Source organism: Gymnoscopelus braueri (assembly GCF_963280865.1).
Source record: "Gymnoscopelus braueri genome assembly, chromosome: 3".
Taxonomy (NCBI): Eukaryota; Metazoa; Chordata; class Actinopteri; order Myctophiformes; family Myctophidae; genus Gymnoscopelus; species Gymnoscopelus braueri.
Window position 1 is genome coordinate 45,942,592 of NC_137612.1, and position 20,442 is coordinate 45,963,033.

General features: G+C 43.3%; 1 protein-coding gene across 1 annotated transcript in view; it reads right to left on the reverse strand.

Annotated features, from left to right (window-relative positions):
• The window catches only part of stab1 (stabilin 1), an 80,621-nt gene that overhangs the window by 922 nt on the left and 59,257 nt on the right, over positions 1 to 20,442 (reverse strand). Inside the window, 19 exon segments of the mRNA XM_080423603.1 lie at positions 97 to 243; positions 2,348 to 2,452; positions 2,630 to 2,758; positions 3,681 to 3,800; positions 3,999 to 4,105; positions 4,996 to 5,161; positions 5,764 to 5,897; positions 6,083 to 6,227; positions 6,700 to 6,760; positions 7,686 to 7,818; positions 8,545 to 8,661; positions 9,782 to 9,886; positions 10,836 to 10,985; positions 15,331 to 15,349; positions 15,351 to 15,365; positions 17,473 to 17,622; positions 18,095 to 18,151; positions 18,472 to 18,618; positions 19,312 to 19,392. Of these exon segments, the coding sequence (XP_080279729.1) occupies positions 97 to 243; positions 2,348 to 2,452; positions 2,630 to 2,758; positions 3,681 to 3,800; positions 3,999 to 4,105; positions 4,996 to 5,161; positions 5,764 to 5,897; positions 6,083 to 6,227; positions 6,700 to 6,760; positions 7,686 to 7,818; positions 8,545 to 8,661; positions 9,782 to 9,886; positions 10,836 to 10,985; positions 15,331 to 15,349; positions 15,351 to 15,365; positions 17,473 to 17,622; positions 18,095 to 18,151; positions 18,472 to 18,618; positions 19,312 to 19,392 (2,088 nt within the window).

Consider the following 20,442-nt stretch of genomic DNA (forward strand, 5'->3'; position numbering starts at 1 on the left):
GAAGACAGTTGTTGTATTGAGGGTGGCAGTGGCACGTGTGCGTGTGTGTGTGTGTACACAATATGTGTGTTTACGTGTGTGAGTGCAGTGTCTTACTATGAAGTACTGGAATCTGAAGGCGTGTCCTTTCTGTTTGTAGACGTAGTAACTCAGACCAGCCACTAGGAGCAAAATCATCACCACGACAACCCATGCGATGCTGCTGGAGTGGGTGTGGCCTCTGTGTAGCCTGTCTGGGGAAATCTGTAGATAACAGGAAAGATGAACGAACGCGCGCGCGCACACACACACACACACACACACACACACACACACACACACACACACACACACACACACACACACACACACACACACACACACACACACACACACACACACACACACACACACACACACACACACACACACACACACACACACACACACATTTACTGAGTAGGTAGTTGTTTCGCACTGCATAATACAGTTTATTGACATATGCCTGCCCTGCAGTGCATACTAAAATCGGTAGATCATTAGATAACCCTAACGCTATAACACTGTTGTGGTCATTTAATATTTCCTTGGTGAGAGAATGAAGAATTGCTACTAAAGGCAATATACATTTATTTGAACAGATGACAATAGACTAATGGGGGGGAAAACATTATGTAATGGACTGAAATTAAATTGGAAGAAAGTAATGAAATGAAAAATAAAGGAAAAAGACTGGAAAGCGTCCGGTTGCCTCGGAAGGCTACAGGAGTCTGGCCCTGATTTGAACGTTGGTGAAGCTTAAATACAGATTCTCTGCAAGGCTGCAAAGTGTTGTGATGTTGCAAAGGACTGACATCAGAATGCTTGACACACATCAGTGGTTCTCAACCTTTTCACGACCAAGGCCCACTTGAGAATTTTGAAGTGTTTGTGGTCCACCCATCTGACCAAGTGGTCAGATGCAGAGCCTGTTTTTTGCGTGTCTCTGTGTTCTCACTGTTCTTGCTTGGATCAATGGAACTAACATTAAGTCCCTAGATCGGTATCACAACTAATTTTTCACAGTTGTAGAGAAAAATAAAATGTTTTTAATCGTAGTGTTTCACCAATGAATGATTTTTTGATAGTATAGTGAAGAATGACAGGAAACGGAGAGTGAGACACAGCAATGGACGTCGGGCTCAGGAATCGAACCCGAGACGAGCATTAGAGCCTATAGTGCCTAGCAAAAAAATCCTGTAGGGGGGCGTCAACAAGTGTCATTTGGTAGCGGCGGACATCTTGGTGGGACATAAACAGCTTGACTTAACATTGACTCCCCACCAATATGTCTGCAGCTACTTTGCCCCGGCCCCCGTAGTGACGACACGTTGCCAAGCACTATATGTGGTATATGCGCCTTAACCACTAGGCCATCAGCACCCCTAGGTCGGAGATCTTTGGTATTCATCGCACGACAAAGCATACAGGGCTTCAGCGTTGAAAGTAAAGTGCACATCTATTCTGCATCTGCATTCAACCTCGGCCCATTAGTTCCAAACCTCAAAGCCACAGTTAGAAACCTGGGTGTCACCTTTGACCCAGACCTCAACTTCCAACAGCACGTTAAAAAGGTCGTTCAATCGTCATTCTATCACCTTAGAAATATAGCAAAAATTAAATCATTCCTGTCCATTGCCGACTTAGAAAAAGTTGTTCATGCCTTCATCTTCTCGCGGTTAGACTACTGTAATTCTCTCTACACCTGCCTCTCCAAAAAATCGATCCACAGCCTTCAGCTGGTTCAAAATGCTGCGGCCCGTCTCTTAACTGGTACAAAAAAATTTGATCATATCACACCCATTCTAGCATCCCTCCATTGGCTCCCAGTTGAATTTAGAATTAATTACAAAATTTTACTCACTACTCATAAAGCCAGGCTAGGTCTAGCCCCAGTCTATATCTTGGACCTACTCACCCCATATGTGCCTACACGTAGTCTGAGATCTTCTAACCAAGCACTCCTGGCCATTCCAAAGGGTCTGTTAAATGCAAAAGGTCGCATGGCCTTCGCTTTCAGAGCCCCTACCCTCTGGAATGCCCTGCCCCTAGAGATCAGGCTCACAGAGTCTGTCCCCCGGTTTAAATCCCTCCTTAAAACCCACTTCTATAGATTAGCTTTTAATGCCCAGCCCTAGTCAAGTTCATGTGCATCTCTGCTTTGTTTTCTGCATTGTTTTTAATCTTTACATTGTTTTTGTTTTGTGTACTTTTGCTTTTGCTGTTTTCTTTGTAAAGCACTTTGTAACCCAGTTTTGAGAGGTGCTATATAAATAAAGTTTTATTATTATTATTATTATTCTGGATAATACAGTTTGTTGTGACTCACCGGCGGGGGCGGGGCTGTGAGGGGAGCCTGGATGACGTGGATGATCCCATTGGTGGCAGGGATGTCCCAGTCCACAAAGGACCTCTCATTCACCAGCTTACAGCTCTGACAACACCCAAACGTTGTTTTACGTAGTAAGCAAAAGTAGCAATATACCACAATAGAAAAATACCCTGTTACAAGTAAAAGAGCTGTATTCAAAATGTTACTTGACTGAAAGTTCAATAGTATTGGCGTCAAAATGTACTTACGCGCGTAAGTATATTTATTTTTTGATTGTACCTCATTCATGTGTATAGTGAGGTTGAAGCCCAGTCGAGAGGAGATCACTGCCTCGTGTGTCAGTCCCTGGTACTGCACCCTGCTTTGATTCGCTGAGAAGTGGTACTCCAGATCTCTTCCTGTCAGAGTCTAAATATGTCAACACATTATCATGATATTATATCATATATTTATTTCATAGTTAATTATATTGTAATGTAGTAACCTGGTTGGGAGTGATATTATATTATATTATATATCTCTCCACCTTGTCCTTACATTATACTAGACAGGCAACGGTCAACTCTGAAACAATGCAATTAGGGAACAATAGGAGTTGGAAATGGATGCCCTACCTACACAGTTAAAATTATTATATGATTTCCTGTACATGTCCATAACTATTACAACATATATATTCATATGGTATTCATATGTCTATGAATTGAATACCAAGGACCCCAATGGAAACAAGACCGCAAGGACTTTTTGGGACGGACCTTTTAGACAAAGTATTATAAATGTAATTGTGCTGTTTACATTTTTTGCCTAATAAAATATTCAATCAATCAATCAATCAATCACATTATACAAAATTAATAACTATATAATGATTACTTATCTGATCATAATAACTATAGCTAACTATATCAACTGTATGCTATCACTGACATCGACACTGACAATGATATTTGATTTTGAACAAATGATCCATTTCTTGTGCTTGCTTAGGGTATAATATGACTACTAATACTACTAGATTTTGTGTTGTCTTGTGTTTTGTGTTTTGGTTTGCTTGGATTGTCTGGTTGATATTGTGTTTTTTTGTTCTTTTGCTAAATGTTTTGTGTGTTTATACTTTATTGCTGTCTTTAAGACCTCGAAAACGAGATGCTACAACTGAAGGGGTCAACTCAAAACTCAAATTAGTCGAAGCATAACATAGCTTGCTGCTTAGCGGAAATGTTAATTAAAAAATGGATTGGGTGGGTGTAGTTAGTAGATTGCGGAATAGTTGTCTGGCTACACGAGACTGATAATAAAGAATATCAAACATCATATTGTAGGCTACCTGGTTGGGACTGAAGCCATCGTTATGAGGAACAAACAGAGTGATATCAGAGTTTCTCTTGGACAGGAAGTTCACCAGCTCACTTCCTGCCACTGAAGACGCACTGTAGTCCAACAGCAACTATATGGTGGACAGACAGACAGACAGACAGACAGACAGACAGACAGACAGACAGAAGTGATGTTCTCAGTACAGCAGTCAGTCTGACATCATAGCTGATTACCCCATTTTAACCCCCCCCCCCCCCACACCCCACACACACACACACACACACACACACACACACACACACACACACACACACAGACAGACAGTCACCTTGTAGAAGACAGAGAAGTTTGGGGTCGTAGCCAGAACACTGGTAAGGTCACCATTACAGAAGCCTCCATCCCCCACATAACCCTGAAGACACGCACATGATACATCTACACACACACACACACACACACACACACACACACACACACACACACACACACACACACACACACACACACACACACACACACACACACAGTAGTAAAGTAGAAATGTTTAATAATAAAAAGAGGAACTGTTTTGGATATACAAGGTTTGGTACTGTATGTCCTACTGTACATCTCAAAATATTTTGTTCCAGGGACCCCCAGAGGCAAAGATTTGAGCTACAAATGTTCGCTTTAATTTTAATTTTTAAACTTTGTTTTATTGGTTTTTCTGCACATTGATAACACATTCAGTGGTATTCGGTTCATGATATGTGCTATAGGGGGAAAGGGAAAGGAAAACATACAGGCCTTCACATTGAAGGAACCTCAACAGAGGGAAAGAAAACAAAACAAAACAAAACAACCTGACAAAACGACAACATTAAAGCAACAGGGGAAACAATAAAACAATCCATCACAAAACAGAAAACGAACCCAAAAACAACTACGGTGCTCGCACGCATACACACACTCTCACCTTAGCTCCACCCTTTTAAGTAACAAATTCATTCGGGAATAACCGGAAAAGTAATTCCATCTGCGTAAACCAAGAAGTCCAAGAAGAACCAAGTTCGCTTTAAAAATATATATATATTCAAAGATTTGCACAAGTTTTCAAGATTTTTCAAAAATAGCAGATCTATAAGCTCATAGCGCGGCACTCGGTCCCGCGCTATGAGCTTTTAGATCTGCTATTTTTGAACAGCCAAACTATAAAATATGGTCAAAGTGGTTAAGATGAATTTGACACTACATTAACTAATTTTGCTGGGGACCCCCTGGTAACCCTCCAAGGGACCCCTGGGGGTCCCCGGACCCCACTTTGAGAACCATTGGGTATACAGTACCTGCCATGCGGTAGCAGTATGCGTCGTATTTGCTGCTCTGGTCGACGGGCTCCTTGTACAGGACCACCCCTACGTGGCCGTCCCCACATTTGGCTGAGGGGAAACGGGTCGGGTATCCTACCTGGCCCCCGTCCAGCCACCCCGCGGAACACATGTGGAGTCCCAGCTACACACACACACACACACACACACACACACACACACACACACACACACACACACACACACACACACACACACACACACACACACACACACACACACACACACACACAGTAGTAAAGTAGAAATGTTTAATAATAAAAAGGAACTGTTTTGGATATACAAGGTTTGGTACTGTATGAGAACCCATCTCTTTTGTACATATAGTGTCTGTATTTGTTGACGACACGTGTTATCGTGTTAATGTTGCATGCTATGTTGATTAATTGAATACATAGGTCCTCAGGACTTTTTTTGTGCTATCCTTTTAGCTTTGGCTGCGGACCCCCAGAAGACTTCAGTTAAAAATGTTAGCTTAAAAAAGAAAAGAAAATCGAATCAAATGTCCATGAATTTTCCAAAATAGCAGATCTACAAGCTCAAAGTGTGGCACGAAGTGACACGCTATGAGCTTGTAGATCTGCTATTTTGGAAGAGCCAGAGTATAAAATATGGTTAAAGTGGTTAAAATGATTGTGATGCTATACTAACACATTTAGCTGGGGACTCCCTGGTACCCCCCAATCACTGGTATACAGTATGTATATATGTGGGGTAGTGCTATACCTGCTGTGCGTCTCCCAGTTGTTTGAAGGTAGCCAGCGAGGCTTCCTCTGCTCTACAGCTCTGCTCCGCCTCACTGAAGTTCTGCTTATATTTACCCAGAGGAGAACGGAACAGGAACACTCCAGCCCGGTTCTCTATCACACGCACGCGCACGCACACGCACACGCACACGCACACACACACACACACACACACACACACACACACACACACACACACACGTACAGAGTGTTACCATGGTGATGTACAGTGATGTTATGGATGTGTTACCATGGTGATGTTTCCATGGTGATGCACAGTGATGTTATGGACGTGTTACCATGGTAATGCAGGTCTTTGCAGTTGGCTTTTGGGTCACAGCCTCCGTTGTCTTCTAGACAGCGGTCAACAGGGGGCACCACCTTCTCCAGACACTGGGTTCCGTTACCCACGTACCCCGGCAAACACTCACACTGACGCTCATTCTGATTGGTCAGGAGACAGACAGAGAGACACAGACAGACAGACAGACAGACAGACAGACAGACACACCGACAACCCCTAGTTTAACCCTGGTCGTGAAACTTGCAGTAAGAACATTCAGCAATAGCAAACTGTGATTTTTGCTTGCTGTGTGTGTGTGTGTGTGTGTGTGTGTGTGTGTGTGTGTGTGTGTGTGTGTGTGTGTGTGTGTGTGTGTGTGTGTGTGTGTGTGTATACTACAGCTTAGTATAAATAATTATACTAATGCCATATCACATCATTTAGTTGGGGATCCCCTGGAACCTCAAGGACCCCTGGGGATCCCCCAACCCCCATACTGAGAACCACTGATCTAGCTAATGTTAGCTTCAGAGTTCATTTTTATAAGTTTACATAAAAATACAAATAAACTAGAACTCAGAGACAGAGGTTCAGGAGCTTTTATTTTGAAATGATGAAGTAGGAGTCACTCACTGGTCCTGTGAACGTGCAGGAGGCAAAATCACTGCAGCCTCCATTCATCTCCTCTATGCACCTGACACAAAGAAAGAAAACAGAAAGAAAGAAAGAAAGAAAGAAGATGAGTTGGTGGGTATGTAGGTATGCGGACGGACGGACGGACGGACGGACGGACGGACGGACGGACGGACGGACAGACAGATAATTTAATAATTTAATACTACCACTAATAATAATAATAATAACTAGAGAATGTGCTCCTCGGAGCACAGGTCTCCGCCAGTACTGTTCCTGATTAATCCTGTCTTACCTATTTATATTATATTGTCACGTGTCACTTGACCAATGTTAGCTTGATCCCGTTAGCTTGACCAATGTTACCTCACTTCAAAAAACATTAATGGTTTTTTGAAGTGACACACCTATTTATAGGATTTTATTTCGTCATGCGTCTCGCTAGCCAATCAAAAGCATTGGTGACAACATATAGAGCATCGCAGTTCCCGCCCCCTCCGGGTGCCGGAAGAAAAAACTCAATGCATTTTTCCCATTGACATTTCCAAACATATTTATATCTATTAATTTAAGCCTCGAATCAAGCCATCATGACATGACATGAATCATGACCATAAAACGTTTGATTCTGTGATTTCTTTTTTTTTTAAACGGCAAAACAAGGGTATTTATTAAATATAGTATATCATATAATTAAATATAAAATAAAAAAAAATCACAGAAAAAAACGTTTATGGTCATGATTCATGTCAAGTCATGATGGCTTGATTCGAGGCTTAAATTAATAGATATAAATATTTTTGCAAATGTCAATGGGAAAAGTGCATTGAGTTTTTTCTTCCGGCACCAGGAAAAACCAGGAAGTGGGCGGGAACTGCGATGCTCTATTGTCACGTGTCACGTGAAGCTTGACCAATGTTAGCTTGGCTAGCTCCCCCCTCCTAATGCAGGAGGGGGGAGGGACAGATAAACAGAACCACACCCACCTGTTGATTGGTTGGCAAGATAATCCGTCGCCTTGGTAAGCAGTCTGACAGGTGCAGTTAACCACCATCCCAGTTTGGTTACAGTCAGCGTTGTCATGACAACCACCATTATACTCTGCACAAAGGTCTGGTGCTGTTGGTTCAAAATAATAATGATTATTAATAATAATAATAATAAAGATCTTGTTATGTCTGTAAATTGTTATAATAATTACCGAGATTACATTAACACTGTGTCTGTCTCTCCTACACTGTCTCCCTCTCAGCTGTCCTACTGTCTGTCCCTCCTACACTGTCTCCCTCTCAGCTGTCTTACTGTCTGTCTCTCCCACACTGTCTACCTCTCAGTTGTCCTACTGTTCGTCTCTCCTTCACTGTCTGTCTCTCAGTTGTCTTACTGTCTGTCTCTCCAACACTGTCTCCCTCTTAGTTGTCTTAGTGTCTGTCTCTCCTACACTGACTCCCTCTCAGAGAGACATTAATTAGCAATAACAGGTTTTTACATACATTTCCTTGATATACGACTTGGTCATTTCTAGAAATTAAAGCATAATCTTTAAAACTGCATACAATGCGTCGCATTGCGACACATTGTGAACTTGTAGATCTGCTATTTTCAAATGGCCGAAATACATAAAATAAGTGGTTTGTGTGTTTTGTAATAATAACAAAATCTACAAAGTAACTAGTAACTAAAGTTTTCATATAACTGTAGAGGAGTAAAAGTAAAATTTTTGCCCCTGAGATGTAGTGGGGTAGAAGTAACAGTACTGTTGTACTTAAGTACAGTACTTGAGTAAATGTACTTAGTTACTTTACACCCCTGGCCAATGGCAGCCTATATGAACAGATTACCCACGTGGCATTGGGCTGCAGTAGGTCCCATTGCCTTCGTACTGCTCTTTGCAATGACAGCCCGCTCCTGGCACACACACTGCATCTGTATGACACTGCTTACACTCCTCTGGTAACTCCTCTGGTGGTGATGATGACACACACACACACACACACACACACACACACACACACACACACACACATACACACACACACACACACACACACACACACACACATACACACACACACACACACAAAGACATGCGCGCGCAGGGTAAGACAACATACAACATCGTCGCTGTCAGGCAGAAACCTTGTACGTCCAAAAAACTTTTCAGGAAATAGAGAACAGATCTATAAGCTCAAATAGAACTCACTCACTCAACTCAACTCAAACTTTATTTATAGAGCACCATTACAATGACCAAGGGTCAACCAAAGTGCTATACAAGGTCAGATTAAAAACAATCAATAACACAATTAACAGCTTATAAAGTATTTCTGCTATTTTAGAAAAAAGTTGTCAAACCCTTACAAATCCCCCCCTTCCCTTTCCCTCTTCTTCCCAGTTATAATTGATTTATTTATTTACAGATTTTTAACGTTGCAATTGATTACATTACATTTCACTACAAAAAAAGAAAAGGAAAATCTGTTCCATTCTGCATTTATTTGTTTATTCTCTTTTTTGTTTTCTCTTGACTTTTATTTTGTGATATCGATTTTCTTGCCAATGTATTGTACTAAAATTCCCTTGCATTTTCGGTCATTTAATAATTGGTTGATACGGGTATCTGTTTCATTGGGTATTGAGTACTAGTGTCTGTGATGTCTTGTAGTTTGTTATGTTTGTTTGAGTATCTTTGTCTTGAAAAATTCAATAAAAATATTTGAATAATAATAATAGCCCTTACAAATCCCCTCTTATGGGGGTCCCTGGCACAAAGTCTTTTCAAAAGGGGGTCTGCGGTCAAATACCTATCAATTTGGGGGTCCTTCGAATCACTGATCTAGTCGATGCTTGTACTCAGGGACCAGTGGTGTGTTCTAGGTTTTTTCGGAGGGATACGACATGCACATGCTAGCGTGTTTTCAATGGATGAAATGGTTAGTAGAGCTACGATTAGCACACTACATACTGTATATAGCGTAACACGGTGGAACACACCACTGTCAGGGACACACTTACCCTAGTTTGACGCACAGACAGACAGACAGACAGACAGACAGACAGACAGACAGACAGACAGACTCACCTAGTTTGATGTCACAGCGCTCTCCTGTCCAGTCTGTCCTACAGACACAACGACCAGAGCCATCGATGCCATCGTCACACCAACCACCTGACGTACAGTTACACGCTGCGCACACACACACACACACACACACACACACACACACACACACACACACACACACACACACACACACACACACACACACACACACACCGTCAGTCCTATACACAGACAGACAGACAGACAGACAGACAGACAGACAGACAGACTGTAGTACAATGTTGTCCTTTGTACAGGAGACAGTGAAACCCTGTGTGTACTAGTAAATGTAGTAGCTGTGCAGTATGTGCTAGTGAAGGTAGTATGGTGTACTGGTGTACTAGTAAAGAGGCTTACAAACTTCAAACATGTCCAACCGAACTTTTTTCCGGCTGGCCGATCCGAAGACAGTTCGGAGAGGACGAGAGTAATACATACTGCCGCCAAACTCGCCTGAGTTTTGGATGCCAGACCCCGCCCACTCAGTAATCCGATCAAGGAATCTGCCTAGCAACAACCGCAGCTAGCTCTGTCCGCACGAGCCACTGAAGCATTGTGCACAGCCACCAGTCTCAGCACTTTAACTGTCCAACGCGCTGTGGGAAAGTTGTCACAGAGGTACGGGGGTTTTGCCATTCCTTGTGAGAGGCTGTGTTTATGCATGGTCACTACAGAGGGATTACAGAGGTGTTTGTACCTCCTGGAGGTTGGCCTGTGAGACTAGTACCTCCTAACCTCCTCGGAGTGAGACTAGTACCTCCTAACCTCCTCGGAGTGAGACTAGTACCTCCTAACCTCCTCGGAGTGAGACTAGTAGCTCCTAACCTCCTCAGAGTGAGACTAGTAGCTCCTAAAGCAGTGCGTTGTGAGCTTGTTGTACATTGTTATTTTCAAATAGCCGAAGTATAGAACAGGGCTTAAGTGGCTGTTTTTTGTAATAATAACCTAAAATAAATCTAAAAAAGTAACTAGTAAGCAAAGTTTTAAGTACAGTACATGAGGAAGTGTACTTAGATACAGTAACACTGTGTACCTGTGCAGTTGGCTCCATAGTGGCCAGGTTTGCAGAGTTCACAGGCTGTTCCTCTGAAGCCTTCGTGACACATGCATGTCCCTGTGCCCGTCATCCCATCAGCGCAGTCCCCATGGTCACCACACGGAGCCTCCAACCCACCAGGGCACACTGGAACACACACACACACACACACACACACACACACACACACACACGCGCACACACACACACACACACACACACACACACACACTCACACTCACACACACACACACACACACGCACACGCACACGCACACGCACACGCACACGCACACGCACAGTCAAGAACAACAGTGAACTTTTCAAGGCGTGCAAACTTGCATTCAGTTTTTTCTTTTTTGACTAAAATGCGTGTGTGCACAATACATTTTGAAGGTTCAAATTTCAATGCACGCGTTTGTAGATTGCATATTATGTTTGTAGATTGCATATTATGAGTGCTCAAATCACATACTTGCTCTCGAATTCTGCAACATCTGTCCCTCCATACACAGACATCACACCTTTCGAGTCTGGTATCACATAACCAGTGGTTCTAAAAGTACTCAACCTCAGAATCAGAATCAGAATCAGAATCAGAATCAGAATCAGTTTTATTGTCACATCACAGGTTTACAAGGTAAAAAAGTGGGTGAAATTCTTTTTTGTACATCGTTCCCATCGCAACGTTAGTTTCCATAGAAAGAAGAGGGGGGGGGGGAGAAGAAGAGGGTGGGGGGTAAGTGGGAAGGAGATCAAAACAAGAGAGCAACAGAAGGCCAGACAAGGTATCTACATATTTACAAATTACCTGAGATAATAAAAAAAACTAAAAAAAACTAAACTAAGGTGCCTGAGCATAGCAGCAATGTATTGTATACTGTGCATGTTATACTTATACTGTGCATGATAGACAATGGACGTTAAGGTGCTTAGAGGAAAAGGAGCACAATAAAAAAAGACAAAAAAAAAATATATATATATATATATATATATATATAATATATATGCGTTATACAAGGGATTAAGGTGCAAAAGGTCAGTGCGTGTCCACCTAGAGTGGACTGACCCTAGTATAATCCGCAAGTAGCTCCATGAGGGAGTGCAACAAAAAGTCATTTGTACCTGGTGTAGTCCACAGGTGTGTCCGAGGGGGGGCTAAAGTCCAAGTCATTGTCCCTGGTATAATCCACAGGTGTGTTCAGGAAGAGCCAGAAAAGTCTGCGCTGCCTGTTGTCAGGCTGCTGAACAAGGCCTATGCCTCATTCAGGCTTATGCCCCATTCAGCATTCTGACAACAGCCGGATTGAAACTACACCAGTACCTGGTGGTGGAACTCTTGATACTGCGGTAGAGCCCCTTGCCCGGTCGCGGTCGTTGTAGGGGGTTGAACAGTCTGTGACTTGGGTGGTGCTTGTCCTTGATGATGCGCTTGGCTTTGACCACGCACCGCTTTTTGTACAGTTCCTGGAGCGCTGGGAGCTCGATTCCCATTATCCGCTCTGCCGATCGCACTACTCGTTGTAGGCTGATCTTTTCTCGGGCAGTGCAGTTCCCGTACCAGGCCGTGACACAGCCTGTTAGGATGCCTTCAACAGAACTGTTGTAGTACAGCCTGAGGATGCGACGTCCTACTCCGAGCTTCTTCAGGCGGCGGAGCCAATACAGTCGCTGCTGAGCCTTTTTCCTCACGTGTGTGGAGTGCGTCTCCCATTTGAGGTCCTCCTCGATGTGTACTCCGAGGAACTTGAACTCGCTGACCCTTTCCACTGCAGCACCGTCGATGAGGATGGGCGCATGGTCTCTCCGCGGCCTCCTGAAGTCCACGATCAGTTCTTTGGTCTTGTCGACGTTAAGAGAGAGGTTGTTCTCCCGGCACCAGCGTGCTAGTGATTTGATCTCCTCTCTGTAGTCAGACTCGTCGTTGTTGACGATTCGGCCTATCACTGTCGTGTCGTCCGCGTACTTTATGATGGTGTTGGAGACATGTGTGGCTATGCAGTCATACGTGTACAGGGAGTAGAGGAGAGGGCTCAGCACGCATCCCTGGGGTGCTCCGGTGTTGAGGGTCAGGGGGTCGGATGTGATGCTGCCCATTCTCACCACCTGATGTCGGTTGGACAAGAAGTCCTGTATCCAGTCGCACATGCTTGGGTGTAGCCCTAGGTCTCTGAGCTTTTTGTCAAGTATTGCTGGGACAATGGTGTTGAATGCTGAGCTGTAGTCCACGAACAGCATACGTACATATTTGTCCTTCAGCAGCTTGTTGTCCATGTGCGAGAGGACGGTGTGGAGAGCCATGGCAATAGCGTCGTCGGTGGATCTGTTTTTGCGGTATGCATACTGCCACGGATCCAGCGAGGCAGGTAGCGTGGAGCTGATGTATTCCCTCACCAGTTTCTCGAAACACTTGCTGACGATCGGGGTGAGAGCAACAGGTCTCCAGTCGTTCAGGCATGTCACTTTGGCCTTTTTGGGAATGGGCACAATGGTTGACATTTTGAACCCTGCAGGGACCACAGCCAGGGAGAGGGAGAGGTTAAAGATGTCAGCGAAGACACCCGCCAGCTGGTCTGCACATGTCTTAAGGACCCGGCCTGGAATCCCATCAGGTCCGGCTGCCTTGTGTACGTTGACCCGTGTGAAGGCTGTACGCACTTCTCTCTCCGAGATGGTTAGAGGGTTCTCCTCTGCTGGTGCTGCTGATGGCCCCCCTTGGCTGCCGCGGTTGGAGCTGATCTCAAACCGGCCGTAGAAAGTGTTCAGTTCGTTGGGGAGGGAGGCAGGCGGGTTCACCTCGCTTCTGGTTCTTGTTTTGCAGTCTGTCAAGGTGTGTACCGCCTGCCATGTGCTCCTGATGTCGCCCATTGCTGAGTTTGTCTTGCATCTTTTTTGTGTAGGCCTTTTTCGCCTTCCTGATGGCGCTGTTTAGGGCCGCGCGCGTCGTGTTGCGCGTTTCCACGTCGCCAGATTTGAAACCAGCATCCCGTTCATGCAGATGTGCACGTACTCCGCTGTCCATCCATGGTTTCTGATTGGGATAGATCCGAACTGTCTTTTTTGGGACTATGTCATCTATGCACTTACTGATAAAGCCAGTGACTGAGTCTGAGAGTTCGTTGATGTTATTCCCAGCGGCGTTCTTAAACATCCCCCAGTCAGTCTGGTAGAAGCAGGATTGGAGCATAGCGTCTGTGTCCTCAGACCAGATTCGGATTTCCTTCTCAACGACCGGCTCCCTTTTTAGCCTCTGTTTGTAGGCAGGTAGCAGCTGGATGGCGTCGTGGTCAGAGCTTCCTAGGCGGTGGGCGTCGGAGAGCTTTGTATCCATCCTTGAAGGGCGTTGTAGCAGTGGTCAAGAATATTGTCACCACGGGTACTGCAGGCGACATGCTGGTGGAATTTGGGAAAGACCTTTTTTAAGTCTGTCCGGTTGAAGTCGCCTAGGCAGATGACTGCGCAGTCCGGGTGGCGATTTTCTTGTGCACTGATCGCCTGGTGTAATTCCCTCATAGCTGTGTCCTTATTAGCTCCAGGATGAATGTAAACAACGGCTACAATCACAATGCTGAAGTCGCGTGGTAGGTAGAAAGGACGCAGGCTATGATTAAAAGTTCAAGGTCTGGTGAGCAGTGACTATCTAGGATTTTAACATCTTTGCACCAGTTGTTGTTGATCAAGGCACAAACTCCCCAGTACTTGAGTCAAAGTATCAACTACAAGTGAAAGTTGAACAGTAAAATGTGTACTTGAGTTAAAGTACTGGAGTACTTGTATTTTTAAGTGCATGCTTAATTAGTGAAAATACAAGCTCATGTCAAAAATGTTAAACGTACAATATTTGTCTTTGAAATGTCGTGGAGTGAAAGTGTTCAAAAATACAAATATTAAAGTAAAGTGCAGATACTCAAAAATGTACTTCAGCTTCATTTCTGTCCTCCACTGCCTGTCTACTTTGTACCAATCTGGGAACCCATCGCCAACTGAAAATGAAAAACAGCGCCCTCTGCTGTTTGTTCTATGTCTGTTGGCTCTGGGCGGAAGAAAACGTAGCACCAGAGCACAAGGAAACCGGTGTTTGTGTTATGCCTTCAGCGCATCACTTCCGGTTGGTGCGACTATGTTTTCATTCCCACTAACAATATTTCTACACGGAACACTAACACCACTTCTCCCAGAGAACATGGATCGTTTTGGTTATAAGCCCACTTGTTTCTATGATGAAAGAGTAAGTTAAAATGTGAATATCTTTCCGTGGTTTTGTCTGCTCCGCGGACGCTATTGTTAAATTAGTTTCGGTTTGTTTCGAGGGGGGAATGATCGACGGACACGTGAATCCCGCCCCACTACATTTGATTGGGTAAAGCGCGGCCTGCTTCCTGATCTGAAGGCACGCCCACGCCCACACAGTGTGTACACGTTATGACGAACCTTCACGACAGATTCCAACGCAGAGCAGAATCTGTTCTTGAGAGATTAACTTTGTACTGACCTTGACAGTCAGGCCCGAAGGTGTTTTTTGCAGCACTGGGACATCAGTCAGTGACCTATAGAGAGAAGAGAAGAGAAGAGAAGAGAAGAGAAGAGAAGAGAAGAGAAGAGAAGAGAAGAGAAGAGAAGAGAAGAGAAGAGAAGAGAAGAGAAGAGAAGAGAAGAGAAGAGAAGAGAAGAGAAGAGAAGAGAAGAGAAGAGAAGGAAGGGAAGGGAAGGGAAGAGAAGAGAAGAGAAGGGTGGGAAGGGAAGGGAGGAGAGGAGAGGAGAGGAGAGGAGAGGAGAGGAGAGGAGAGAAGAGAAGAGAAGAGAAGAGAAGAGAAGAGAAGAGAAGGGAAGGGAAGGGAAGGGAAGGGAAGGGAAGGGAGGGAAGGGAAGGGTGGGAAGGGAGGAGAGGAGAGGAGAGGAGAAGAGAAGAGAACGAGAAGAGAGAGAAGAGAAGAGAAGAGAAGAGAAGAGAAGAGAAGAGAAGAGAAGAGAAGAGAAGAGAAAGAGAAGAGAAGAGAAGAGAGAGAAGAGAAGAGAAGAGAAGAGAAGAGAAGAGAAGAGAAGTAAAATCACAAAAAAGCAGAAAAGCTCGTTTCCACTTGTGGTCCATTAAAACACTTAACTCAACAGACTATACAAAGAAACACAAAAGTAAACAGTAAGGACAGAAGAACACATGTGACACAAAGGCACACAGAGAGAGTGAGACAACTGTAATTAGATAAACTTGTCCCCTGGCTGGACCAGTTTATCTAATTACACTTTCTATTTAAAGGCATAGCATATAACTTTGCCCTGTGTTTACATAATAAAACAATAAATGCATTTCCCCTCTATACCAGCAGTCATCAGCAACTGGAGTAGTGTGGTGGTGTTTACCTGCAGAAACACATCGCCCTCTCACTGTATTCTGGTGTTTTCACTGTTTGATTTGGTTATATGTAATGTTTTGGGGCAAAAAAACAACAACGTGAAAACACCAAAATACAGTGAGAGCTGAGAGGGCAATGTGTTTCTGCAGGTAAACACCACCACACTACTCCAGTGGCAGATACGTGCTGCATGGGTAAAAAAAATAATATATATCTTTGTGTGAAGCCATGATTTAAGATGAGCTTTAAACTTTAAGAAATTCCAGGATTTCAGATGTGCTGGCCGACAGTGGTGTAGTACAGTACTTAAGTACTATACTTAAGTAAAATTTTGAGGTACTTTACTGGAGTATTTCCAATTTTCTGTACTTTTACTTCTACTAAACTACATCTCAGAGGCAAATATTGTACTTTTAATCCGCTTCAATTATTTGAAAACATGAGTTACTAGTTACTTTGTAGTATATACATTTTGGCCATTTCAAAACAGCCGATCTATAATTTCTGCTATTTTCAAATGATTTTTATACATTTCATACATTCGAAAACTTGTGAAACGGGACATTCTGCACAATGAGCACTTTCTACTTTCGGGTACTTAAGTACATTTTGATACTTTTGTACTTTTACCAAAGTAAATTTAGAATTCCGGACTTTTACTTGTAACAAAGTATTTTTACATCGCAGTATTGATACTTTTACTTAAAGTAGGGTAAGTGATATTTTTTTGTTAAAACAAAAAGTATTTTGTTAAAAGGTTATTCTTTTTTTCTGATAGTAATCATTGCTATAGAGTGTTTGTTCAGTAACAGGAGTCTCCCCGTCTCTCCAGCTCTTTAATAAACAGATAATACATTTTCTGGTAGGTGTCAAAATCTCAGCCAATCAGGAGAAAGTACCCATTTTTAAGCTTCATTTTTAAAGTGATCCAGTTCCAATTTTGTCTGCTCATTTCTTAGTGTCATCACTTCCAATTTCACTTGTTTAATCTATATCCTGATTGAGTTTTCTATCCTGATTGGATAAAATTGGAAATGAAACTGAAACTGAAACTAAAATGCATTTTCTGTTTTATAAAGAGCTGGAGAGACAAGGAGACTCCTTTTACTGAAAAAACACTTTATAGCAATGAGTACTATCAGAATATAGAGCTATTTAACACTTATTTTAACCAAAGAAAATTACTTACCCTACCTTTAAGTTAAAAAATTGATACTTTTTCCACCACTGCTGGCCGAGCATTCCACTGAGGCTGCGTTAATGAAATGCATAGTAAAAAGCACCTGACACTCTCTGCTACAGCCCTTCCTCAGGCCCAGGCCGCCGACGCCGGTGTGGAAGAAGTCGTCAGTGCTCAGGCCGTAGGAGGACCAGCGTCTGCTGGGGAAGTAGAGGGGTCTCATAGGGCTGTACCGACACGGTTTGATGTGGCCCTGAGGTGAGAAACAATGAATAGTGTGTGTGAGCACAAGCACAGTAGGGGTGCAACTGGTGCCAGGCGGGTGCCTGGACTTCAAAATCAACCTCACGATTATTAAAAACTTTATATATATATATATATATATTGGAATTGTTTGTCGATTTGAAAAAAAAAGAAAAGTTGGTTATTGGTAGCAAATGTCGGTTTCAATATATTTTTGGTTAATTGCAGAGCCCTAGGTCTAACAGTTGATCAAACTAATGGATTTAATCGATAATAATAAAAAAAACTATAATTTAACAAAACACACTAACTGTCTATATCACTGGTTCTCAAAGTGGGGTTCGGGGACCCTCGGAGGTCCCCAGCAAAATGAGGAACTGTTTAAACTCTAGACAGACATGCAGACAGACAGACAGACAGACAGACAGACAGACAGACAGACAGACAGACAGACAGACAGATAGACAGACAGACATTCTTACTGTATACGTGGATCTGCTGCTACACAGTGGGGTCAGGGTACAAGACCCACAACGGCCCTGCAACAAAACATATTAAATAATTGTATTTATTTATCTATTTGTACTATTACAATTAGTAACAATATTATATCATTAATATAAAAAAAAAGAATGTCAAAGAAATGCCATGGTATTTTTTCTTCATATCATCATCATCAACATCATTTCAGTAAGAAATTAAAGTACATTAGGTTAGCTCCATTGATCCAAACCGGAACACAATCGATTGATTGATCATTAAAATAAACATGCTCTGAAAATGAACACGGCCCACCCATCTGACCACTTAACAATGAGTGTTCAGATGGGTGGGCCGTGGACACGTTCTGAATTAGTACCAGAAAGGTTCTGTTCTTCAGTCCGTCGCAGCGCGCTCCGAGGTCTGGCGGCTCCAGTAAGTGGTCAATTCCATAGGCCACGCCCCCTGCGAACACCAGCGAGCGCTCCACCACTCTGGCACTGTTGTCATTTAACAGCACATTACCCTGACACACACACACACACACACACACACACACACACACACACACACACACACACACACACACACACACACACACACACACACACGCACACATGCACACACACATGCACATACGCACGCACAATACACAAAAAAGCTCAAAGATACTCACATCATTGTAATTTCATCTGCTTTTATGTATTTCATCTGTATTTTCTTAGCTTTTTACCCCTTTTTCTCCCCAATTTGAGTTGTTATGCCAATTAATTCCTCTCCTCACACATTAGTGTGTTGTCACTGCTGTTGTATCCTACTGCCTTAGTCCCACTCCTCCCGCCCAACAGGTGGCGCCCCAGCCCCTAGCAGTACCTGTAGTGACAATTATCACCCTCCCCGCCCGGCCCGGCTTCCCTCCCCCGAACACGGGCCAATTGTGTTCATATAGACACTGGACGAAGTCAGATGTACCACTGTGGTTTAGAACCTATAACCTCTGCGGTGATGGGCAGACAATTTACCACTGTTCCACCAAAGCGATAGATTTATTTTCATCCATATAATCCATGTATTTTATACAGTATGTCCTTTTACTGCCATTATGTACACGTTTTTGCATGTGCGTGTGTGCGTGCGTGCATGTATGTGCGTCTGCGTGCGCGTGCGTCTGTGAGTGTGTGTGTGAGTGCATGCGTGCGACCGTGCGTGCGTGTGTTACCGGCAGTGTCTTGTCACAGCTGTGTCTGATGATAGATCCATGCATGGTCCTAGGTCCTCGAAATCGTGAAAAACTTGACAACTACACACACACACAAACACACACACACACACACACACACACACACACACACACACACACACACACACACACACACACACACACACACACACACACACTCACATAAATCAATAGCTTTTGTTTTAAGAAACTACTTAAAGGAGGAGTTCACCCAAAAAATGACTTATTTTCTATCAATTGCACACCCTATGAAGCCTTGAATCCATGGATTCTTTTTTGTTTTTGTCGCATTCCTAAGCTAATAATTTGATTCCCGTCTCCTACTGGCTAATGTATCCGGTAGGAGACACAAGTCTCCTACCGGAAATACACACGGTCATCAAATTATTGTCTTAGGAATGCCACAAAAACAAAAATAAATCCATGAAATCAAGGCTTCATGGGGTGTGTAATTGATAGAAAATAAGTCATTTTTTGGGTGAACTCCTCCTTTAAAAAGAGTGAGAAACGCCCACGGGCACAACACCAGAGGGAGCTCCACTGATCTCATTACGTGATTGGTAAAGCGTACCCTCTCTGGTAATATTGCTTAATTATAAGACGACACAATTTACTCTACTCCTCTACTCACGCCCACCCACTCTGCGTCTCATCGGTGGGCTGTGGACAGTTCAGACACCTGCCTACCAGGCCGGTGACTTGAACCTGTGACGTGCTGTCAGGCTACACTGTAGCATAGGTGCCCGGACCGCTATGTGGTCCGGGCCCCAATCAACAAAATGTTGATATAGTTTTAAAGCTTTACTGTATCACTCACATTATCAAAACACATTGCATTATGTTATAAATATGGATCCAAGGCAGGCTGTTTAACTGCTGTTACATTATAAACATTTAACATTTGAGTACATACAGATGGAACATGAAGTCCAGGTATGTAATAAAATGGTAAATATAAATGTAATAGAGTTGAGTTCAATTAATTTCCCTCAACACCATTAACATAATGCAGGATTTCGCAGGTCGGATTGAGATGGTCAAAGGGCCATTACCCAAAGGGCCATTACCTGAACAAATAATAAGCTTGTAGATCTGCTATTTACATTATAT